This window comes from Sciurus carolinensis, chromosome 5, assembly GCF_902686445.1.
Source record: "Sciurus carolinensis chromosome 5, mSciCar1.2, whole genome shotgun sequence".
Taxonomy (NCBI): Eukaryota; Metazoa; Chordata; class Mammalia; order Rodentia; family Sciuridae; genus Sciurus; species Sciurus carolinensis.
Window position 1 is genome coordinate 14,699,764 of NC_062217.1, and position 26,099 is coordinate 14,725,862.

A 26,099-nucleotide genomic window follows, 5' to 3' on the forward strand; every position below is an offset into this window, starting at 1 on the left:
AAGGAGCGCAGCCTCCCTCTAGTCCACCATCTTGGATCCTCCTCAAATGCTTTTTCTGCATCTATTGAAATAATCACGTGATTTTTTACTTTAAGTCTGTTGATATGGTGAATTATATTTATTGATTTCCGAATGTTGAACCAACCTTGTATCCCTGGGATAAAACCCACTTGTTTGTGGTACAATATCTTTTTAATATATTTTTGTATATAATTTGCTAAAATTTTGTTGAGAATTTTTGCATCAATGTTCATTGAGGATATTGGTCTGAAATTTTCTTTTCCTCAGTGTGTCTGTCTGGTTTAGTATCAGGTTGATATTGGCTTCATAGAATGAGTTTGAGAGGGTTCCCTCCTCTTCTGTTTCATGAAATACTTTGAGAAGTATTGGAATGAGCTCTTCTTTAAAAGTTTTGTAGAACTCGGCTGAGAATCCATCTAGTCCCGGACTTTTCTTTGGTAGGCTTTTGATGACTTCTTCTATTTCATTACTTGAAATTGATGTATTTAAATTGTTATGTCCTCCTGGTTCAGTTTAGGTAATTCATATGTCTCTAAAACCCTGTTGATATCTTTGAGATTTTCTATTTTGTTGGCGTATAGATTTGCAAAATAGATTCTAATTATGTTTTGTATTTTAATTGTGTCTGTCGTGATATTTCCTTGTTCGTTCTGAATTTTGGTAATTTGGGTTTTCTCTTGTCTTCTCTTTGTTAGCGTGGCTAAGGGTTTATCAATTTTGCTTATTTTTTCAAAGAACCAACTATTTATTTTGTCATTGTTTACTATTGTTTGGTTTCAATTTCATTGACTTCAGCTTTGATTTTAACTATTTCCTGTCTTCTATTACTTTTTGTGTTGCTCTGTTCTTTATCTAGGACTTTGAGCTGCAGTGTTAGGTCATTAATTTGTTGATTTTTTTCCTTCTTTTATTGAATGTGCTCCATGAAATAAATTTTCCTCTAAGTACTGCTTTCTAGTGTCCCAGTGATTTTGATATGATGTTTCTTTGTTCTCATTTACCTCCAAGAATTTTTTAATTTCCTTCCTGATGTCTTCTGTTATCCATTCATCATACAATAGCGAATTATTTAATCTCCAGGTGTTGGAGTAGTTTCTGTTTTTTACTCTGTCATTTATTTCTAATTTCAATCCATTATGATCTGATAGAATACAAGGTAGTATCTCTATCTTCTTGTACTTGCTAACATTAGCTTTGTGGCATAGAATATGGTCTGTTTTAGAGAAGGATCCATGTGCTGCTGAGAAGAAAGTGTATCCACTCTTTGTTGGATGGTATACTCTTTAAATGTCCGTTAAGTCTAAATAATTTATTGTGTTATTGAGATCTGTGGTTTCTTTGTTCAATTTTTGTTTGGAGGATCTTCCCAGTGGTGAGAGAGGTGTGTTAAAAATTATTGTGTTGTAGTCTATTTGATTTCTGGAATTGAGAAGGATTTGTTTGACATACATGGATGAGCCACTGTTTGGGGCATAGATATTTATGATTGTTGTGTCTTGCTGATTTATGCTTCCCTTAAGCAGTATGAAATGTCCTTCTTTATCCCTTCTGACTAACTTTGGCTTGAAGTCCACATTATCTGATATGAGGATGGATACTCGGCTTTTTTGCTGTGTCCATGTGCGTGGTATGTTTTATCCCATCCTTTCACCTTTAGTCTGTGGGAATCTCTTTTTGGGAGATGAGTCTCTTTCAGGCAGCAAATTGTTGGATCTTTCTTTTTAATACAATCTGCCAGTCTATGTCTTTTGATTGATGAGTTCAGGCCATTAACATTCAGGATTGTTATTGAGATATGATATGTATTCCCAGTCATTTGGCTCATTTTTTTTTTTGACACGACTTGGTTACTCCTTTATTTGGCTATTCCTTTAGGGTAGTTCCTCCCTTTGCTGATTTGCATCGTTGTTTTTCATCTCTTCCTCATGGAATATTTTGCTGAGAATGTTCTACAGTGCCGGCTTTCTTTTTGTAAATTCTTTTAGCTTTTGTTTATCATGGAAGGATTTTATTTCATCGTCAAATCTGAAGGTAAGTTTTGCTGGGTATAAGATTCTTGGTTGGCATCCGTTTTCTTTCAGAGCTTGAAAAATGTTGTTCCAGGCTCTTCTAGCTTTTAGGGTCTGGATTGAACACTCTGCTGATATCCGTATTGGTTTCCCCCTGAATGTAATTTGATTCTTTTCTCTCACAGCCTTTAAAATTCTGTCTTTATTTTGTATGTTAGGTATTTTCATTATAATGTGCCTTGGTATGGTTCTGTTGTAATTTTGTGTATTTGGAGTCCTATAAGCCTCTTGTACTTGATTTTCCATTTCATTCTTCAGATTTGGAAAATTTTCTGATATTATTTCATTGAATAGGTTGTTCATTCCTTTGGTTTGTTTCTCTAAGCCTTCCTCAATCCCAATAATTCTTAAATTTGATCTTTTCATGGTATCCCATAATTCTTGTAGATTCTGTTCATGATTTCTTACCGTCTTCTCTGTTTGGTCAACTTTGTTTTCAAGATTAAATCTTTTTTCTTCAGTGTCTGAGGTTCTGTCTTCCAGGTGTTCTATCCTATTGGTTATGCTTTCTATGGAGTTTTTAATTTGGTTTATTGTTTCCTTCATTTCAAGGATTTGTTTGGTTTTTTTTTTTCAATATCTCTAACTCTTTATTGAAATGATCTTTTGCTTCCCACATTTGCTCTTTTAAGTGTTGATTGGTGCGATCATTCGATGCCTGCATTTGCTTTCATCTCATCATTCAGTGCCTGCATTTGCTATTTTATCTCCTCGTTTGCTACCCTGATCATTTTAATTATGTACATTCTGAACTCCCTTTCTGACATTTCTTCTGCCATGCTGTCATTGGATTTTATTGATGTAGCATTTGGTTTGTTTGGGACATTTTCTTCTCTTGTTTTCTCATATTGCTCAGGTATCTATCCCTGTAGTTGACAAACTCTGGGATAGTGCAGATTTCCTCTACTGACTAATATTGTCTCTGTAGATTTCCAGTAACTCACCTCTTAGCCTTCAGTAGCCTGATGTGTTGGAGGAACTTGATAATGCAGTGCTCCACTAGGAAGTAGCCCCTCTAGGGGTAGTGGCCTTCAGGTGGGGTATATTCCCTGTCAGTGGGCAAAAGCGCCTCCACTTGTTGACTGAGGTCAGCCAAAGGGGGACTAGACTGCAGACTGGAGCATATCTGATCTGGGCCTGTGTCTCTGGTTCTACTGTCCTGGTGGGAAAGCCTCACCCAGCTGGGAGGACTCACCCAGTGTGGAAGTTTCACTGGGCAGCAGCTCTCCTCTGAGCAGTTCCCTTTGGTCCAGAACTACCACCTGGACTGAGAAGCCCTCCTCTGTGATGTTCCCAGGGGTCTTTCAGGACTACTGCCCCATCTGGGGAGCCTGACCAATGGGAGAGACTCACCCGGTAGCTCTGAGTTGGTCCCGAGTTTCTCAGTACCTCCTCTTCTTGACTCCTGGGTCTTGTCAAAGTTCCTCTAGCCTCCTGTAATTGTCTCAGGAAGGGAGCTGCCCTTCCAATGATGATGGCCACGCCCTCAGGAATAATTAGAAATGCTTGCACCAGCCTATAAAGAAGCCTCTGGCTAGCTCCATGATGCAGGCGGGCTGGCTGGTCTGCTGGCTTGCTCCATGATGGCAACAGACATTGGTGTTGTGGTCCAGGCGGGGTCCCTCAGTGATGGCGTCTGTGCTTGGCCTAGTGGTTGGGCAGGCTGGCTGCTGTCCGCCTAGTTCCACAAGGTAGGCGGGTTGGGTGCCCGCCTGCTACCCCTGTGGTGCAGGCGACCTGACTCACCCGCCAGCTCACTCTTCGACTGCAACCGACTGGTGATGGCACCGCCCCTGATGTAGGGGTCAGGCGGGGTCCCTCAGTGATGGCGTCTGTGCTTGGCCTGGTGGTTGGGCTGGCTGCCGGCCGCCTAGCTCCGCAAGGCAGGTGGGTTGGGTGCCCGCCTACTACCTCTACGGTGCAGGCAACCTAACTCGCCCACCGGCTCGTTCTGCCAACCACCTGTATTTCTAAGGCAATATATACCTATCTAGATAAGAAGTAGGAGCCAAAATATCTTGTGAAATTATTACTAAGCATAAATTTATTGTTGCATAGCAAATGGCCCTGTAAGTGAACAGCTTAAAACAATGAACATTTATGTTCTTACCTGTTTCTGAGGTTCAGGAATTCAGGAGCAACTTGGCTAATTGTTTCTGACCTGGGGCCGCTCTTGAGGATGCAGTCAAGATTTTGGCTTCAGTTGCTTTAGATGATCTAAAGGCTTGAAGGAGCTGAAGGCTGAGTTTCCAAGATGGCTCATTACCTTCCAGTTGGCAGGAGGCCTCATCTTTTCTCTGACTGTTAGAGGAGTACTTCACTCCATTGTCACATAGACCTCTTTTTGGTGTTGCTTAAAATCTTACAGCACAGCAGCAGCTTTCTCCAGAATGAGTGATGGATAGACAGCTACCATGTAATAATGAAGTACTCTTCGAAGTCACAAACTGTATTTTCTGTTTGTTACACAGAGCACTTGTATTCAATGTGAGAAGGTGCTACATGAGGTCACAAATACCAGGAGATGGAGATCATTGGTGCCATCTTGTAGGCTGGCTACTACATTAGGCATAATTAATATATCCCAAGTGAAACTTAACATTTGTAAAGGGTTTTCATATCATATTAGACCATATCAGAATGCATTTGGGTTTATCTCAGTGACCTGCAGACCAGCAAATTTCCAAAAAGGTAATTTGGAATATGTAGAGCAGCAGTCACCTTCAGGGAAAAATTAACTTCTGCTTGCTATTCTCAGGAAGTTCTGGGAGCATGTTCTCCGAGAAGCTCACAATCTGTGTTTCTCTAGTACTTACATTATTTATCACAAATAACTTTGATCTGACTTGGTTGCTTCTTCCATAACTTTGAGAAGTGTTGTCTTATTAATTTCTTCTTAAAGGATGGATGTTTATTTTCATTATATGAAAACTTTTCAAAAATCAGGACTGGGACTGGGACTGTAACTTAGTAGTAGAGTGCTAACCTAGTACATGTGAGGCACTGAGTTCAGTTCCTAGCATCACATAAAATAAATAAATAAATAAATAAATAAATTATGTCCATTTACAACTAAAAAAAAAATTTTTTTTTTAAAATCAGTGTATCTTAGCTGAGCATGGTGGCACATGCCTGTAATCCAGTAACTGGGGACGCCAGGCCAGAAGGATCCAGAGTTTAAAGCCAACCTCAGCAAAAGTGAGGTACTAAACAACTCAGTGAGATTCTGTCTCTATCTGAAATACAAAATAGGAGTGAGGATGTGGCTCAGTAGTCAAGTGCCTCTGAATTCAATCTTTAGTACCAAAAAAAAAATATATATATATATATATTTATCTTTATATATATATAAAGATATATAAAGATATATATATATATCTTTACAGCAATAAATTTTAAATATTATAACATGAAGTACATTCATCTTGAAATGTAGGAATAATTTTGGATGCTAAATGCTATCTGTTGGAAATAGAAAAATTGAAGAAATAATTAGTATAACAAAGCCATCATTTCACTGTAGTTTGTCTGATTTTCACTCAGGTATTTTAAGGTCCCCCCACCTTGATTTTGAAAATATTACCTATTTCTTTAGAAAATTGAAAGTATAAAAAAACAAAGATGTACAAGGAAGAAAAGTACTTAGCCATAGAACCCATTACCTAGAGTCAGTCAATTAATGTTTAGTTATATTTCTTGCCTGAAATTTTTTGTTTTCATTTTTACATGACTGAAATTTTCATTTAGAATTTTATCCAGATTGTTTTCCAATAGTGAAAAATTTGTGTTGTCAAGAATTTGAATGAATACATAATTCTCCTTGTGGAATTATATAATAACAGTAAAAATTCAGGTGAAGTTTTTTTGCTACTATAGATAATCTGTCAAAAAACTTTGGGGCTGGGGAGATAGCTCAGTCAGTAGAGTGCTTGCCTTGTAAGCACAAGGCCCTGGGTTTGATCCCTAGCACCCCCCAAAAAAAAAAAAAAAAGAAAAAAGAAAAAAACTTTGAATATGTAACTTTCCTATATTTTTACTAGTTCTTAGAATAGGGTATTAAAAATCAGTGTCCTAAAAAATTCAACATCCTGAATCTAAGGGTAGTTAACATTTTTAGATACTTGATAATTCTTAGCAAAATGCCTTTCCAAAATGGCTAACTTCCATAGTTTTTTTAGAGTATCTGTGACATCACAATGTTAAATCTTGATTTTTGTTATATCTGATTCTTTCTACCAATCTAAAACATTGATAGCTTCTTTATTTTTATGTGGTGCTGAGAACTGAACCCAGTGCCTCAACATGTTAGGCGAGTAGTCTACCCCATGTTAGGTGAGCTACAACCCCAGTCCCTTGATAGCTGTTTAATTGTATTTGATAACTAGTGACACAGAGCATTTCATTGATTAGCCAATTATATTTCCTCTCTGTTGAATATATCCTTTGCATCTAAACAAGTTTCTTTTGTATATGTAGGACTGTATTTAACAGCATATTCACTTATTCAGTAAATATTTAAATAACTTATATCTAGTTACTGGGGATATAATTAGTATACAAAACGAAGACCCCTGTTCTGGTGCAGCTTTTAAGCTGCACAGGAGGCAGGGTGAGTAGGCAAGCAGACACTATGTAATAGATATAATAAGCTGAATTATATGTTAGAAGCTAGGAAGCACTATGGAAAAGAGAAAAAATCAGTCCAGAATCAGGTTGCAAACAGATTACAATTTTACATAAGATTGGCAGAATAGACCCAATGAAATGATGACATTTTAGCAGTGACTAAAAGGAACTGAAGGAACTAATCATTCAAATACCATGGAGAAGTATATTCTCAGAAGAGAGCCTTGTCTACGCAAAGACTCTATTGTAAGAACATATTTAAATGTAGGAAAATTAGGTAAAGTATGTAGCTAGAACACAGTGAGCAAGAAGGAATGTTAAGAGATGAGGTGACAAGACTGAGGTGCCAGATCATATCAGGCTTGTAGGTGTTAAGGGTATTTTTTAAATTTATTTTGATTCATTGTACACAAATTGGGTACAACTGTTGTTTCTCTGGTTGTACACTAAGTAGAGTCTCACCATTTGCGTAATCATACATGTACATAGGGTCATGATGTTTGTCTCATTTTGTTATTTTTCCTTCCTCCCATCCCTCCCCACCCCTCTTTTTCCTCTATACAATCCATCCTTCCTACATTCTTGTCTCCCTTCCACCCCCCATTATATGTCATCATCCGCTTCTCAGAGAGATCATTCAGTCTTTGGATTTTGGGTTGGCTTATCTCACTTAGCATGACATTCTCCAACTTCATCCATTTACCTGCAAATGCCATAATTTCATTCTTCTTTATGGCTGAGTAGTATTCCATTGTGTATATATACAACAATTTCTTTATCCATTCATCAATTGAAGGGCGTCTAGGTTGGTTCCACAATCTAGCTACTGTGAATTGAGCACCTCTGAATATTGATGTGGCTGCATCACTGTAGTATGCTGATTTTGAGTTTTTTGGGTGTAGGCCAAGGAGTGGAATAGCTGGGTCAAATGGTGGTTACATTTCAAGTTTTCTAAAGAATTTCCACACTGCTTTCCAGAGTGGCTGCACTAATTTGCAACCCCACCAGCAATGTATGAGTGTACCTTTCCCCCACATCCTCGCCAATACCTTTTGTTGCTTGTATTCTTGATAATCACCATTCTAATTAGGGTGACATGGAATCTTAGGGTAGTTTTGATTTGCATTTCTCTTATTACTAGGGACATTGAACATTTTTTCATATATCTGTTGATTGCTTGTAGATCTTCTGTGAAGTGTCTGTTCATTTCCTTAGCCCATTTATTGATTGAATTATTTGTATTCTTGGTGTAGAGTTTTTTGAGTTCTTTATAGATTCTGTAGATTAGAGAGTGTTAAGGTTTTATCATCAAATCTTGGGAGCATTTATTTGGTAGATTAACATTTTGTATCTCAGCTTATTTTTTTGCAATATCTTATCACTAAAATCAGCATGAGTTTTTTTGACAGATAAAAATGTTTCTATATTAGAACTATCAGACTTTTAAAATTCCTTTCATCATTTTTAATGTTTTAATTGTTTACTTTGTAAGTGTGTATGTGTATATGTACATATATATAGTTATGTATAATTTATGGTACGTTTCACAGGTTGTACTTAAGTTCCCCACACCTACTTACTATAACTCTTTACCATTGAGTGTGTACATGACTTGAAGACTGTTTCAGTTCAAGGATTTTGTGGTTTAGTTTTCCCTGTGTTCATCCTTGGAATAGTATCTTAGAATTTCCTTTTCTGATCATTCCTAGGAAGCTTCAGCCTTTGGCATGAACACGGTCTTTCAGACTTCACAGAATACGTTTAGTGATATTTTTAAGTCTGATTTCCTAGGAGTTATCCAGAGTCAGAGCTGCTTTTCGTTCAATAGTGTTTATTCAGAGTTTTTGCCTGAGTCCCTTAAACCAGTAAGCCATCTGTCCTTTTCTTATTCTTGTGATTTAGGGAAGTGTTTCATATCTGTCCCATTCCCTGTTCTGATTGCTCTTGAGTGGAGCCAGTATAGTATATGTGCACTTTTCCATACCTGCAGGAATGAGTGTGATAGCAGAACAGTTCTTGACTATTTCTTTTTCTAATTCTCTATTAAAATCTGATTACTCTGCCATTTTGTTTGGTGCTAGTATCATGGAGCTTCCACACCTTCTTAATTACTTTTCACTAAGATCTCAATTATTTTTGACAGTGTCCTTAGGTATGCACTGCTCTATACTATGATGAAAATAAAGTTATTCTTCTCAGACAGCTGTGGAGCTCTGTCCTTAGGTCCTCCTCTTCCCTCAGGTAGAACATCTGTGCCACTACATTGAGCCTGAGTCAGGAATGGTGACTTTTTTCTTCCAGATTGCCCTTGTTCTGTGAGTGAACAATAGTAAGGACATGGTGATAGCCAGTTAACTTTGCCTACGCCTCTACCCTATGAGTGAGTTGGTGCTGAGGCAGTTGAAATGCTAGTGTATTCAGCTGGCCATGCTTGATACAGAGGTTCTGCCCAACAAGTGGGGGCAAGTAGCGGGAAGGGAGTTACAGCCTTGACTGCCTCAAGAGTTTATGCAACATGGACCTATCCCGTCCTTCCTGGGATGGAGGGTAAGTCTAAACTGAATCTGAAAACAAAAGGAGCCCCTACTTCTTGACCACACCTACCTGAAGTTGAAGTCTATAACTTGGAACTCAGAGGCATAGAGGATGGGAGCAGATTGTGGCTCAAAGGCCACAGATTCTTATGTTGTTCATGAGATTTAGTGTATTTTCCTGAAAACAGTTTTCTTTATAAGCTGTATGCCCTTGAGAACAATTTTCATATATTTTAATGATTGATAGAATTTTTACCAGTTTTAAGAGTGTTCTACTAGAAAGTCCACCAAACTTCTCCCATAGCCATTTCAGAAATATGCCTCACTTATAAAAAACTACAGAAACTATAGATTTAACTGTTTTTTACTTGCTAATTTTTCTGTTCATACATTGTTGTACTACAACTTTATTGTTATGATAATAAAAGTGTTGTTGGCGCCATTGGTTAACTGATATATATTTTGAAGTAATTTATTGAGAGGGCATTTTTCTAGCCTTTTAAGTGAATATATTCATTGTTGTTGCCTTCTAACTATTGATCAAAATATTATTTCCTCAAAACCAACTAGAAATTGCTTTATTATTCTTTCCTGTTTTTATTGTAGAGCAATCTGCGTACTTTTAGGTAGGTATTTTTTCCCTTTAGAATTAAAAGAAATAGTATTTCTAAGTATTGATAGTTTTTATTTTCTTAAAAAATACACAGTCTTTCCCATTTGCAGCAGCAAACAAGTTTTCCCCCAACTTTACTTTTGTAATTATTTTTTCAAATTTATTTTTAACTATTCAGTTTTTTCATATGTTGAATTTTCCCTTTGTCCTTCTTATCTATTTTTCTTAAGCTTTTCATCTTTTTGTCATTTCTTCTGCACTCTGAAATAAAAATTCTTACTTGTGATCCAGATTAGAGGTCAACAAACTCGTATGACCAGATTATAAAGGTTTTCAATTTTTACATGCTATATATAGTCTTAATCACATATTACTCTTTATTTTTCGCAACCCTTTAAATTATAAAATAACACTTTTGACCAGTGGACCACTTAAAAACAGGCTCCAAACCAGGTGCAGTGGCACACGCCTGTATCCCAGTGACTTGGGAGACTGAGGCAGAGGGATCATAAATGCGAGAACAGCCTCAGCAACTTAGTGAGGCCTAAGGAACTTAGTGAGACCCTGTCTCAAAATAAAAAAGTGGAGAGGGTGCTAGGAATATGACTCAGTGGTTAAGTGCTCTGGTTTCAATTCCCAATACTAAAAAAAGAATCAGGGTCCAAGCAGATTTTGGTCTATGGGCTATAGTTGCAGGCTGTTAACTAGTTTATTAACTGAATTATTCAGACTATTGGTCTTATTTTTTCTTTCTAGTGCTGTTTGTGATTCTCTTATTTTTATTTCAGCTAGCTTATTTTTAATTCCTTTTTTTCTTATTTGAGTCTCTGCTGGGTGCAGTTTGCAGAGGCCATGTTTTCTTTCATTGATATACAAAATTCAAAAACTAATATAATGGACACTTGTATACCTAACCTAAATTTAAGAATTAATGTCTTGCCTTATTTGTTTAATGTGTCTGAGGAGATGGGGGAGGTGAGAGTAGTCTAGATTGTTTTTAATTTATATATAGATCATCTCATAGTACTTCAACATGCATTTTCTGAAGAGTAGGATATTCTTCTACATAACTCCAATACCACTATCATATTATTAGTATTAAATCTGTATTAAATTTACCCTTGGAGGTATACAAAAAGAAATTTAAAACAATTTCCCCCATCATTCTTAAAGAGATTTTTTTTCTTTCAAGCCAGAATCCAGTTTTCTAACAGTATATTTCTCCAGTGCATTTCCTTAGTTTTTTATTGCTAGAACAATCCCACCCACTGTTTGCACTGATTAAAGAAAAAGAGACCAAAATAATTGTAGAAAAATCTCACATTCTCATTTTCTGATTATTTCCTTATTGTATTTCAACTAGTTCTTACAACGTATGCATTCCCGTTATAAATGAGGTTTTGTCAGCACAGATTCAGCCTCACCATTTTTGGCAAGAAGACATGAATTCTTCATGCAACATCACATCAAGAAACCATGTGAATGCCATGTTATCTAATGGTACATTTAAAGTGCAGAGTGATTACAACAAATCTCTACCATGTAAATGTGCTTTTTCCTTAATCCATCAAGTACTATTTTGATACTGTGTGAATAACCGTTTGCCCACAAATATTTAAGGATTTTAGAATCTATTGACAAAACATGCCTGAATGCTTATTTTCTTTTATTACTAAATAAATAGTATTCTACTTTCATTAGCTGGTATTTTGAAATGATTTTTCTTTCCCTCGTCAACCAAAAATGACAAAATCCTTCCTAAGAACTCTAAGGAAATTCTTTATATTTAGTAACCAGTTTTCAGAGAAAGAGAATGACTTGATTATTGCCTCTATTGATGAGAAATAGCCTTTTTTATTTTTCATTTGGTTTGTGGAATTTTTTTTTTTTTGCAGTGTACTTCAGTCATTTACATACATTGTTCTTTTTGATGGTTATAGAACCTACTTTGACTACCTATTTAAGTTGATTCCTATGCCTTTTTAGCACCAACTCCACAAAGTAGTCTCTGGACACTTTTCTTGCTTTCTAACAGGTTTTCCCTTTCTTACCTTGTGTTCTCCTTGTCCATGGTCTAAAATTATCCCTTTTCCAGAATTGACTCCTTTAGTGGAAATGGTAATTAGAAAACCAGATCTAGGCACTAAAAGTATTATTAGGGTCTCATTGTGTCCAGGTCATTTCAGTGACTGGAATGTAATATATGTTTTCTGCATAATTTTTTTCCTATAGAAAAGCACTTCCAGCAAAATAGTTTACCTCTTAACCTAGGCTCAAAGAATATAAAGTAAAACTTGACCAAACCTCATTGAGCATCAGACAAACCCATGAGTCATGAAATTTTATTACACCTCTCTAGGTAACAAGTTGAACAAGTGTACAAAATAAGTAGGGCACATAGAAGAATGACAGAATTGGCAAACTTGACATAATGGATAGTGATAAAAATGTAAATGGTGCAGTCTATGTTCTTATAAAGCAAAAATGTAACATTTAAGAAAAATTTGTAGATGCTGGGCTATAAAGCAAATCTCAATTTTAAAGGATTGAAATTATAGTAAGTATATTCTCCGTGTAATTAGAGATCAGTAGCTGAGAGAAAAACTGGAATATATCTATGTATTTGGAAATTAAGTATTTCTGTATTACCTGTACATAAAATATGCACATTTGAAAATATTTTTGAAATCAGTGTTACTTTAAATGACATTAAAACTGGATGAATATATAAATGTGTTGTCTGCATTTGAAAAAGAGGTTGAAAATCAAGCACTGATCTTATTTTTTTTTAAAAGCAACAGCAACTTAACTTCTATAAAAGAAAAGGATAAAAGGCAAGAAAAGAAATAGAAGACAAACATGTGGTACTTAAGATCCACCAAGCCAAAAGTTCCTCCTTTATAAGACTGATAGAGTTATAAAGACAGAAAGCAAACCAGAGGGATGTTACTCACTATCCTGTGAACCTGGTAGAAGTAGTAAGAAGATATTTTAATTCTCAAAAAAAACCAAAACATTAAATCTGTAATTTAAGTGTGCCAAAGCAGAAAACTCTCATATGATCATAATGGTGAATTGTCCCAAGCATCACTAACACATCTTTTTTCCCCACAGAGGGCAAAACTAAACAACATACCCAACCTTATTTTACAAGGCTAGCATTACTTCAAAACAAAATGCCTATTATGTAACAATGGGAGGTTATAGAGCACTTCTTTTCATGACATAGATGCAAAAATCTTTAAGTAATAAATAATATAAAAACCCAAAGAAAGTTCATTTTTTTGTAAATTGTTAACAGGAAATGCATATATTTTCATAAAAATTATTAGAATTTTTCAGTTAAACCAGGTGTAGTTCATTCAGTACCAGATCAGTATATAGGAGTTCTGAGTGGCAACAAACAAGAAAAGCAAGTTGAATAAAGATTCTGTCTACAGTAGTATAAAAATATCAGATTTTAGGAATAAAAGGTTTTAATGAAGTATAAAATAACCCCCAGAATGAAATATGATATTTGAGATCAAAAACACACAATATTTAAAAGTCAAACTCCTGCATGTTAGAGGGGACAAATCCAGTAAAAACTGACAAAATATTGAACAAATCGGAAAAGAGCCAATGACCGTATTAAAAGATGTTTGGTATTATTAGTGATGAGGGAAGAGCAAGTTAAAGCATGGAGGAGATACCTTTACCTATGCACCAAAATGATTGAAATTAGAAAGTCTAGAAGTACAGATGTTTTTGAATTTGTGAGACATTGGAACCTCTTATATGTTACTAATGAGAGTGAAAACTACAACTGTGCTTCTAAAATTAAAGGTACACATATTCTATTTGTAATGCTGTAAACTGGAAAATGCTCAAATGTCCAGCTGCAGTAAAGACTATATTCATACCATTTTCTGTATGGTATCAAAAATAACTTCAGCTACAGAAATCAATATTGATGACTCACATTATATTGAGCAAGAAGAGAGCACAAAATAAAGAAAAGCAAGAATGTTAGCACATATGACAGGGTAGTGGTTGTCTTCAGAAAGGTGATGGCCTAATCATGCTGGGATGTAAGGGGTGTCTTAGGGTTATTGACAATGCTGTATTTCTTCATTTGGTTGTTTTGTGATGATTAATTCAAGCTCTGCAATTTTGGATTTGCATATTTATGTGTATTATTTCATCACACAAAAATAGGTTAAATGTTAAATTACTCATGCATTAGTCCTTATGCAAAGAGGTGAAATAAGTAGAGTTACTAAAAATGATTTTTTTTCAGGCTATCTTAGTGCACATTCAGTACAGTCATCATAGGAAGACTGATAGTGAAAGGCAGTATATGGTATAGTTAACAGACTTGATGGGAAAGAAAATATGTTCAACTATAAAAAGATACATGAGATACTGGTCTTCATAATCTATACATGTGTTTTGCAGGAAACAAGTGTTCATAGTCGGTTGGGGGTTATTTATAATCCTACCTCAAAAATAAATGAAGAGAATACAGTGATTTCTAGAGGAATTTTGGCAGCTTTCCTTACACTGCAAAACAACTTTTTGAGGAACAGTCTCAAGAAACTGGCCAGGGAAGAAATTGCTACAGCTCTTTACTCTGGAGTTAAAATTAAAACATTGCTTCTTGAGGTGAGTAACTATTTGAAATAATTAGTGTTGGATAATTCAAAACTGTGTACTTGTAAATGTGTTAATGAAAAATATTAGTAATAATAGGGAATAATAAACATTATCTGTATAAAGGGAAGAAATAAACATTAAATGGTAAGACTGCATGGAGTTACCTAACGAATCAAATTTCATATATTTCACTGTTTCAAGATCCTTAAAATCGATGGCAGTCTTACAATATGTACTCAAGTGAAGAATAAATAATTAAAGAATTACATAAACAATGAAGTATTTCACTGAAAGTGTCCAGTATGAGGGAAATTTTAAAGTTAGAAAATGATCTACTGGAAGAAAGATTGATCCTTTCAAAAAATATTTTTCAATCATCTACCAGACAATGGAGATATCCTTGTCAAAAGAGAAAGATGGACAAAATAAGTAGTACTAGAGAAATGTAAACATTAGAGGATATGTATTTGGAGAATGCTATTTTAGTTGGAGTGGTCAGGGAATTCATCTCTAAATGGCTTACATTTGAGCAGTTTTGCAAGAAGTAAGATCATGTGATCTGTGAGAAGGGTGTACTAGGTTCAGGATCACAGCATATCTGAGGGCCTGACAGAAACAGTCTTGCCAGGTCTGAGGTAGGCAGAAGGTGGTTTTGACCAGAACAGAATGGTCATATGGAGACTATTAAGACATGAGGTCAAAGAACCCCAGATACTTTAAGTAGGCCATGATAAGGAATTAACATTTTTTTGAGTTTATTGAAAAGTCACTGGGAAATCTTAAAGAGGTGAGGAATCTTAAAAAGATAACTCTGGATGTCAGTGAAGATTTGATTGTAGGTGGATAAGAATAGAAACATGATGAACAATTACAATGCTGTTGCAATAATCTGGACAAGGGGGCGATCCAAGATGGCGGACTAGAGGATGACTGCATCTCCAGTCGCTCCAGAACCCAGGAGTTAAGAAGGGGAGGCATTGAGAGACTCAGACTAAAATAGAGCCACGGGTGAGTCTGCCCACTGCGTAAAGCTTGGCCCGGGTGGCAGGCCCAGATAGAGGTGGCTTATCAGAGCAGGGCAGGGGAGCTAGAGTCTGCCACAGGCAGCCCTGTGCACTCCGGCGGTGGGCCCCTCCCACACAGCCAGTTTCTCCAGGTTCCTGGAGCAGGCCCCCTAATGAGAGCCTTTCTGATCAGAACAAACTCCCAAGTCACAGAGCCAGCGCGGCGTACTCTGGCCCACAAGCGGCTTCAGGGACCAGGACAGGGCAGCCAGAGACTTCCCCAAGCAGCCCGGCCCCCTGCGGTGGGAGGCGCCTTTCAAGGCTAGCTTCTCGGAGCAGACCGCCCAGTGAGAGCCTTTCTACATAGAGCCAGCCACAAGTCCCCGAGCCAACGGAGATCTTCGATCCACAAGCAGCCTCTGGGATCAGGGCAGGGCAGCCAGAGACTTCTCCAGGCGGCTCTGCCCACTCCGGCTGCAGGCTCTTTCCTCGGGGCAATCCAAGATGGCAGCCTAGAGGGTAACTGCATCTCCAGTCGCTCCAGAACCCAGGACTCAAGAAGGGGAGGCATTGAGAGACTTGGACAAAAATAGAGTCACGGGGTGAGTCTTCCCCACTGGGTGAAACTTGACCTAGGCGGCAGGCTTAGTTAGGGGTGGCTTATCAGAGCAGGGCAGGGCAGCTAGAGTCTTCCCCAGGTAGCCTTTCACACTCTGGCGGTGGGCTCCTTCCACACGGCCAGCTGCACAGTGCAGGCCCCCAGTGAGAGCCTTTCCGCACAGAGCCAGCTCCAAGCCCTGGAACCAGTAGGGGGCTAGGGGCAACTTTCTTTGGAAGCACTGCATTATCAAGTTCCTCCAAGACTTCAGGCTACTGAAGGCTGGGAGGTGATACACTGGAAATCTACCGGGAAAATATAAGACAATAGAGGTAAGCTGCAATATCTCAGGGTCCCACTGACAGCTGACCAATATGAGAAAACAAGGGAAGAAAATGTCCCAAACAAACCTAGATACTACATCAATAAATCCCAATGACAGCACAGCAGAAGAAATGTCAGAAAGGGAGTTCAGAATGTACGTAATTAAAACAATCAGGGAAGCAAATGAGGAGATGAAAGAGCAAATGCAGGCATTGAAGGAGGAGATGAAAGAGCAAATGCAGGCATTAAATGATCGCACCAATCAACAGTTAAAAGACCAAATACGGGAAGCAAGAGATCATTTCAATAAAACGTTAGAGATACTGAAAAAAAAAACAAACAGAAATTCTTCAAATGAAGGAAACAATAAACCAAGTTAAAAACTCCATAGAAAGCACAACCAATAGGATAGAACACCTGGAAGACAGAACCTCAGACACTGAAGACAAAATATTTAATCTTGAAAACAAAGTTGGCCAAACAGAGAAGATGGAAAGAAATCATGAACAGAATCTACAAGAATTATGGGATATCATGAAAAGGCCAAATTTCAGAATTATTGGGATTGAGGAAGGCTTAGAGAAACAAACCAAAGGAATGAACAACCTATTCAATGAAATAATATCAGAAAATTTCCAAAATCTGAAGAATGAAATGGAAAACCAAGTACAAGAGGCTTATAGGACTCCAAATATACAAAATTACAACAGACCCACACCAAGGCACATTATTATGAAAATACCTAACATACAAAATAAAGACAGAATTTTAAAGGCCGCGAGAGAAAAGAATCAAATTACATTCAGAGGGAAACCAATAAGAATATCAGCAGATTGTTCAATCCAGACCCTAAAAGCTAGAAGGGCCTGGAACAACATTTACCAAGCCCTGAAAGAAAACGGATGCCAACCAAGAATCTTACACCCAGCAAATCTTACCTTCAAATTTGACGATGAAATAAGATCCTTCCATGATAAACAAAAGCTAAAGGAATTTACAAAAAGAAAACCAGCATTACAGAACATTCTCAGCAAAATATTCCATGAGGAAGAGATGAAAAACAACCATGCAAATCAGCAACAGGAGGCGCTAGCCTAAAGGAATAGCCAAATAAAGGAGAAACCAAATCATGTCAAAAAACAAATATGAGTCAAATGACGGGGAATACAAATCATATCACAATAATAACCCTGAATGTTAATGGCCTGAACTCATCAATCAAAAGATATAGACTGGCAGATTGGATTAAAAAGAAAAATCCAACAATATGCTGCCTGCAAGAGACTCATCTCATAGAAAGAGACACCCATAGACTAAAGGTGAAAGGATGGGGAAAAACATACCATGCACACGGACACAGCAAAAAAGCTGGAGTATCCATACTCATCTCAGATAATGTGGACTTCAAACCAAAACTAGTCAGAAGGGATAAAGAAGGACATTACATGCTGCTTAAGGGAAGCATAAATCAGCAAGACATAACAATCATAAATATCTATGCCCCGAACATTGGCTCATCCACGTACGTCAAACAAATCCTTCTCAATTCCAGAAATCAAATAGACCACAACACAATAATACTAGGCAATTTTAACACACCTCTCTCACCACTGGATAGATCGTCCAAACAAAAATTGAATAAAGCAACTATAGATCTCAACAACACAATCAGCAATTTAGACTTAACGGACATATATAGAATATACCATCCAACAAATAGCGGATACACTTTCTTCTCAGCAGCACATGGATCCTTCTCTAAAATAGACCATATTTTATGCCACAAAGCTACTGTTAGCAAATACAAGAAGATAGAGATACTACCTTGTACTCTATCAGATCATAATGGATTGAAATTAGAAATAAATGACAGAATAAAAAACAGAAACTTCTCCAATACCTGGAGACTAAATAATACACTATTATATGATGAATGGATAACAGAGGACATCAGGAGGGAAATAAAAAAATTCTTAGAAGTAAACGAGAACAAAGACACATCATATCAAAATCTCTGGGACACTATGAAAGCAGTACTTAGAGGAAGATTTATTTCATGGGGCGCATTCAACAAAAGAAGTAGAAATCAACAAATAAATGACTTAACACTACAGCTCAAAGCCCTAGAAAAAGAAGAGCAGACCAATACCAAAAGTAGTAGAAGACAGGAAATAGTTAAAATCAGAGCCGAAATCAATGAAATTGAAACAAAAGAAACAATTGGAAAAATTAACAAAATAAATAGTTGGTTCTTTGAAAAAATAAACAAAATTGATAAAACCTTAGCCACACTAACAAAGAGAAAGAGGGAGAAAATTCAAATTACTAAAATTCGGAATGAACAAGGAAACATCACAACAGACACGATTAAAATGCAAAACATAATTAGAAGCTATTTTGAAAATCTATACTCCAACAAAACAGAAAACCTCGAAGACATCAACAAATTTCTAGAGACATATGAATTACCTAAACTGAACGGGGAGGACATACACAACTTAAATAAATCAATTTCAAGCAATGAAATCGAAGAGGTCATCAAAAGCCTAAAAACAAAGAAAAGTCTGGGACCAGATAGGTTCTCAGCCAAGTTCTACAAAACCTTTAAAGAAGAGCTCATTCCAATACTCCTCAAAGTATTTCATGAAATAGAAGAGGAGGGAACCCTCCCAAACTCGTTCTATGAAGCCAATATCACCCTGATACCTAAACCAGACAGAGACACATCTAGGAAAGAAAATTTCAGACCAATATCCTTAATGAACATCTACGCAAAAATTCTCAACAAAATTTTAGCAAATTGCATGTAAGTATATATTAAAAAGATAGTGTACCACGATCAAGTGGGTTTTATCCCAGGGATGCAAGGTTGGTTCAACATTCGGAAATCAATAAATGTCATTCACCATATCAACAGACTTAAAGTTAAGAATCACATGATTATTTCAATAGATGCAGAAAAAGTATTTGATAAAATACAGCATCCCTTCATGCTCAAAACACTAGAAAAAATTGGGGTAGTGGGAACATTCCTTAACTTTATAAAGGCCATGTACGCTAAGCCCGTGGCCAATATCATTCTAAATGGTGAAAAACTGAAAGCATTCCCCCTAAAAACTGGAACAAGGCAGGGATGCCCTCTTTCACCACTTCTATTCAACATCGTCCTTGAGACTCTAGCCAGAGCAATCAGACAAACCAAAGAAATTAAAGGGATGCGAATAGGAAAAGAAGAACTCAAACTATCCCTGTTCGCTGATGACATGATTATATATTTAGAGGAACCTGGAAATTCCACCAGAAAACTTTTAGAACTCATAAGTGAATTCAGTAAAGTAACAGGTTACAAGATCAATGCTCATAAATCCAATGCATTTTTATACATAAGTGATGAATCTTCAGAAAGAGAAATTAGGAAAACTACCCCATTCACAATAGCATCGAAAAAAAATAAAATACTTGGGAATCAATCTAACAAAAGAGGTGGAAGACCTCTATAATGAGAACTACAGAACACTAAAGAAAGAAATTAAAGAAAACCTTAGAAGATGGAAAGATCTCCCATGTTCCTGGATAGGCAGAATTAATATCGTCAAAATGGCCATACTACCTAAAGTGCTATACAGATTCAATGCAATTCCAATTAAAATCCCAATGATGTACCTTGCAGAAATAGAGCAAGCAATTATGAAATTCATCTGGAAGAATAAAAAATCTAGAATAGCTAAAGCAGTCCTCAGTAGCAAGGGCGAAGCAGGGAGTATCGCAATACCAGATCTTTAACTATACTACAAAGCATTAGTAACAAAAACAGCATGGTATTGGTACCAAAATAGACAGGTAGATCAATGGCACAGAATAGAGGACACGGACACAAACCCAAATAAATACAATTTTCTCATACTAGACAAAGGGTCCAGGGCTGGGGAGATAGCTCAGTCGGTAAAGTGCTTGCCTTGCAAGCACAAGGCCCTGGGTTCGATCCCCAGCACCGCAAAAAAAAAAAAAAAAAAAAAAAGTACATTAGACATAGGGTCCAAAAATATGAAATGGAGAAAAGATAGCGTCTTCAACAAATGGTGCTGGGAAACTGGAAAACCATATGCAACAGAATGAAATTAAACCCCTATCTCTCACCCTACACAAAACTCAACTCAAAATGGATCAAGGACCTCAAAATCAGACCAGAGACCCTGCATCTTATAGAAGAAAAAGTAGGTCCAAATCTTCAACTTGTTGGCTTAGGATCAGACTTCCTTAACAGGACTCCCATAGCACAAGAAATAAAAGCAAGAATCAACAACTGGGACAGATTCAAACTAATAAGCTTTCTCTCAGCAAAGGAAACTATCAGCAATGTGAAGAGAGAGCCTACAGAGTGGGAGAATATCTTTGCCAACCATACTTCAGATAGAGCGCTAATTTCCAGAATCTATAAGAACTCAAAAAACTCTACACCAAGAATACAAATAATTCAATCAACAAATGGGCTAAGGAAATGAACAGACACTTCACAGAAGATGTACAAGCAATCAACAGATATATGAAAAAATGTTCAACATCTCTAGTAATAAGGGAAATGCAAATCAAAACTACCCTAAGATTTCATCTCACCCCAATTAGAATGGTGATTATCAAGAACACAAGCAACAATAGGTGTTGGCGAGGATGTGGTGAAAAAGGAACACTCATACATTGCTGGTGGGGTTGCAATTAGTGCAGCCACTCTGGAAAGCAGTATGGAGATTCCTCAGAAAGCTTGGAATGGAAACACCATTGACCCAGCTATCCCACTCCTTGGCCAATACCCAAAGGACTTAAAATCAGCATACTACAGAGATACAGCCACATCAATGTTCATTGCTGCTCAATTCACCATAGCCAGATTGTGGAACCAACCTAGTTGCCCTTCAGTTGATGAATGGATAAAGAAACTGTGGCATATATATATACAATGGAATATTACTCCACAATGAAGAATGATAAAATTATGGCATTTGTAGGCAAATGGTCGAAATTGGAGAATATCATGCTAAGTGAGATAAGCCAATCTCAAAAAACTAAAGGACGAATGATCTTGCCGATAAGCGGATGAGAACATATAATGGGGGGTGGGAGGGGTTAGCATTAGGGTTAGGGTTAGGTTTAGGGTTAGGGATAAGGAGTGTGGTAAGAATGAAGGAAAGAAGGACTGTATAGAGGGAAAAGGGGTGGAGGGGTGGGGGGGAATGAAAAAAAATAATCAAACGTCATTGCCCTATGTAAACGTATGATTACACAAATGGTATGCCTTGACTCCATGTACAAATAGAGAAACAACATATATCCCATTTTATACAATAATAAAAAAAAATCACAAATAAAAAAAATAATAATCTGGACAAGTAATGGTGTTAGAATAGAATAGTGGTAGGATGGGGTTGCGGCTCAGTGCCTGGCATGTCATATCTTTTAATCAGTGTATCAATATTGTATCATATTCAAAGCTAAGAGATTAGATGAGATTACCTAGGAAGTGAGTGGGAGGGTAAGGAAGAAAAGGATAGAGGATAGAAAACAGCCCTGAAACATTTCAGTAGTAGGTATAGATATGAAAGGGTTGTTGCAGTGAAGGAGATGGGTGGAACAGCCAATGAGTCAGGAAAATAACTAGGAGATTATGATATCCTAGAAGCCAGTTGGAGAAAGGATTTCAAGGAGGGAACGATCAACTGTCCCACGTATTCTTAAATGGAGGCCTCATATTTTCACCATTATATTTGATCATGTGGTCATGGTGTGTGATTAGAACCATTTCTGTGGAGTTATTTGTGTATAAGTTTATAACTGAATTAGATTTAAGAGGAAATAGGAAGTTAGGAAATGAAGACAGCATAGGTAGCTTTCTTTGTTGGTTCTTTTTATTTATATGTAACATTAACAATTCTTTATTAGTATATCATTTATTCAGAAAGTCATTATTATCATAGTTTATCATAAAGAATTTTTTGGCATGAGTGTATTTCAAATATTAATTTTCAGCTCTACAAAGTTTCTCATTCTAAGTTTTTTTGGAGGGGAGGCATAGCAGGGTTGAACTGAGGGGCACTTGATTACTGAGCCACACCCCCCAGCCCTATTTTGTATTTTATTTAGAGACAGGGCCTCACTGAGTTGCTTAGCACCTCGCTTTTGCTGTAGCTGGCTCTGAACTCGTGATCCTCCTACCTCACCCTCCTGAGCCACTGGGATTATAGGCATGCACCACTGCACCCAGCTTCTCATTCTAATTTTTAAAAAGGGAGATTTGAAAACATGTATGTGTTTTCCACTGTGATTTTTGCCCCCTTTAGTTTCTAATAGGTTAGTTGCTCCTTTTTGACACAGTTGTAAAAGCTGGAGGATAATTTGGTCTAATTCAGTCCCCAGTACTTCTTCTTTCTACTCCTCCTCTTTCCCCTGTTTTCTTCTCTTTTAGATAGCTCTTTTTAAGATATTTTCCTACATAGGGTAATAGAAGTAGGACTGTATTCAACTGGAACTTGAAATCAAGGGAGGTTTTCTAAATTTGGGAAATTTCATATTTTTTGTGTGCTAATTGGAGTAGTCTGTCTAAAAAATGACCAAGTGCAGTGTTCTAAAGAGCAGAAGTCATCCATTTTAACCAGAAGAAAGGTAGGACCTGTGCTTAACAAATATAGGAGGTCAGATTTATTTAGTGACAAGATGAAGTATGTCTCTTCTGATTGCTTTTCCTTTCAGTTCCTGTCATTAGCTGAATATTAGGGTAAGAGTAGTTGTTAGAGGTTTGATGGAGAGAAGAAAAAACGTCAAATTCTCTTTTCTGAAATTGAGAGAGTGAAATAGGTGCATCATTGTAGGAAGATTTCTGGTCACTGCTGGAAGTTCACTTGAGGTTGCTGACTATAAGCCGATAAGCACTGGCTGCATGTTTCTCCTCCAGGTCTGTTCCACTGTCTGCATCCAGTTGCAGAGTAAGCAGAGTTGTGTTTAACCAGAGTTTGGGGCTTTGCCAGTGAATATGACTGAAAGCATTAAAGGGAGCTAAGCATGGACAATTTTGTTGTAGTAACAGACTCTGGGATATATTTGGAAAATTATGCTATGGTAGGGTTGATGAACAATAAGTAGGAGGTAGGGTTTGTAGACTTGGTCTGGAGATTGATGACAAAGAGGAGATGATTAAAATAAGGATTTTGGAGACAAGAGTTCCTGTGACTGCACTGTCCAATGCTGTAGCTACTGATTGGATGTTTTATACTGAAATTAAATTTAATCCCTCAGTCATGACACCTTTCAAGTGCTAAATGAGTAATGGTGTCTGTGGCTCCAACTACCATATTGAACAGTGCAATGGAACATTTCCATCATCATAGGATCACCCAGGAACTTATTAAATATTCAGAATTTGAGACTCCATCCTGGTCTATTAAAGTAGTCTACATCTTAATAAGGTATACAGGTGATTTGTATGTACATTCAAGTTTGAAAAATACTGATAGAAGTGTGCCTCATGTAAAGGTGTAAAGACGTTATTTGTGGTTGATTTTATGTGACTATGCATATTATTTTTTATACTGACCAAGGATTACTCTCAGTATTTCAGTATTTACATAAACTATTACTAAATTGGTCTTCTTGGATTGGGCACAATGGAATAAGATAAGGTACTCCTATATAAAACACTTATTTTTTTTGAAAGTAAAATAAGGGGTGCTAAGTTCAGAATTTAACAGATATTTTATTTAAATTGATGTCATAAGCATTTTGTTTTAGTAACTTTCCCCCCTTATAACAAAACTTATACTATAAATGACTTTGCAAAAGGGAATTCTTTTTAAAATGTTGTCTCAGACGAAAAAAATCTTTAAAATCATAAGTTAGTACAATTTCAAATGTATACTAATATTGATAAAAGTGGGTTTTGTTAAAATGCTTATTGTCCTATTATGTTCATCATTTTTAACTTGTATTTTAGGGAATAGATAAGAATGCTTTTGAGAAAAAATACAACACCATTGGAGTGAACATTTTCCGAACTCATCAGTTGTTCTGTCAGGATGTGCTAAAATTGCGTCCTGGAGAAATAAGTATTGTCAGCAATGGGAAAGTAAGTAGAACAAGCAGTTGCTCATTTTTTTTTTTTTTAATTGACACTGAGGTATTGGATCTGAGATATTTTGATGTCACAACACACCTGAAGTAACACAGAAGGTGGCACTCCTAATGAACACATCAGTCAGGGCTCAGCTTAAGTAAAATGGATGCATGACCCCTGCCTGCTCCTGGAGTTTTTCTTACATGCATAATAATACTCCTCCATTCTTGAATGCAGATACAGGTAAGGAAATGTCCTTTATGCATCTAGCTCCTGCTTTGTTCTAGTATATTAGAAAAACAGTATGTGTTACAACATTGAGAAATTAACATTATAGTAGGTACAGTAAGTACATTGTTACATCTTTTTCTCTATCACTGTTTGTCAATTGACAATTAGATACTTTTGTATAAAGTAGTGTAAGTTGCCACATAGTCTTTATTAACCTGCTCTTTTAAAAAGCTACAGAAAAAAAATCACTCCCACCATTGTAATAAAACTATTACGAGCTTGTTTTACATTCTGGCGCTTTTTTTGCTATAGACATTTATTTCTTTTAAATACATGATTATAATCCTACTACATGTATAATCTTACACCATTTTTTTTTCTCTTAATGTATCACAGGCATTTTTTTCTGGATTTAAAGTCTTCACTGACATGCAGAATAAGTGGATAATAGCCTCTCGTTAATACATTTGAATGTGATAACTTGTTTTTTCTAAAACTATTCATAACAAACTCAATCCAGGGCTAGATTCATTAAGCAATAAACTAATTTAATATATTTGATCTATCTCTTGCTTAAATTATCAAGTTGGAAATCCCTAAATCATCCTCAAAATTCGAGTGCACTGAATGTTTTGTTTTCTGCATTTTTATAAAGTGTGTTTATCTCTGTGTTAGAATAAGATTCATCTGTGAATAGCACTATTTTTAACAATTGACATTTATTATAAAAAGTATTAATAAATTTTGATAGTGAGCTATGTAGAAGCCCAGGAATGACATTACTTTTTCTCCTTAGCAATTGATTTAGGAGGAAATAAAGCTTTTTGAAACAGTTTTTGAGAATGTGACCAACATTGGCTACCTTGTATTTTTTTTGTTGATTAATGTAGTGATATATTAATATAGTGTTAAGGTAATAACAAATATCATTATATTCAACTCAGTTCTCCAGAAACTTTATCCTTATTTTCCCTAAAATTGACAAAAAATATTCATGTTAAAAAACCTCATACCTGCTGTGAACTAAGCAGTCTTCTAGGGAGAATGCAGTTTCTATAGATCAATGTTAGGAAGACTGAAGAATGAGGGAGATTAATTAGAAGAGGAAAGATGAGGAATTCAGTCTGGACCTCAGGTAGACTTGTTGAGTAGGAATTGAATATAAGAATTTGAATTGGAGGAAAGAAATGGGACATAGATATCAAGTCAGAGTATGTTGACTTTTTGTGTTGATTAATGGAAAAATATATGTGGTTTGAATAGAAAGTATATGACTGAAAATAATGTAGTTTATGAGCTATGAGTCTATTACTATCTCAGAGTATTACTATAAAGCATAATAATCA

At 36.4% G+C, this 26,099-nt stretch overlaps 1 protein-coding gene across 1 annotated transcript in view; it reads left to right on the forward strand.

Moving 5' to 3' along the window:
* Uggt2 (UDP-glucose glycoprotein glucosyltransferase 2) overlaps positions 1-26,099 on the forward strand; it is a 190,036-nt gene that overhangs the window by 81,799 nt on the left and 82,138 nt on the right. The window contains 2 exon segments of the mRNA XM_047554270.1: positions 14,301-14,507; positions 24,403-24,534. Of these exon segments, the coding sequence (XP_047410226.1) occupies positions 14,301-14,507; positions 24,403-24,534 (339 nt within the window).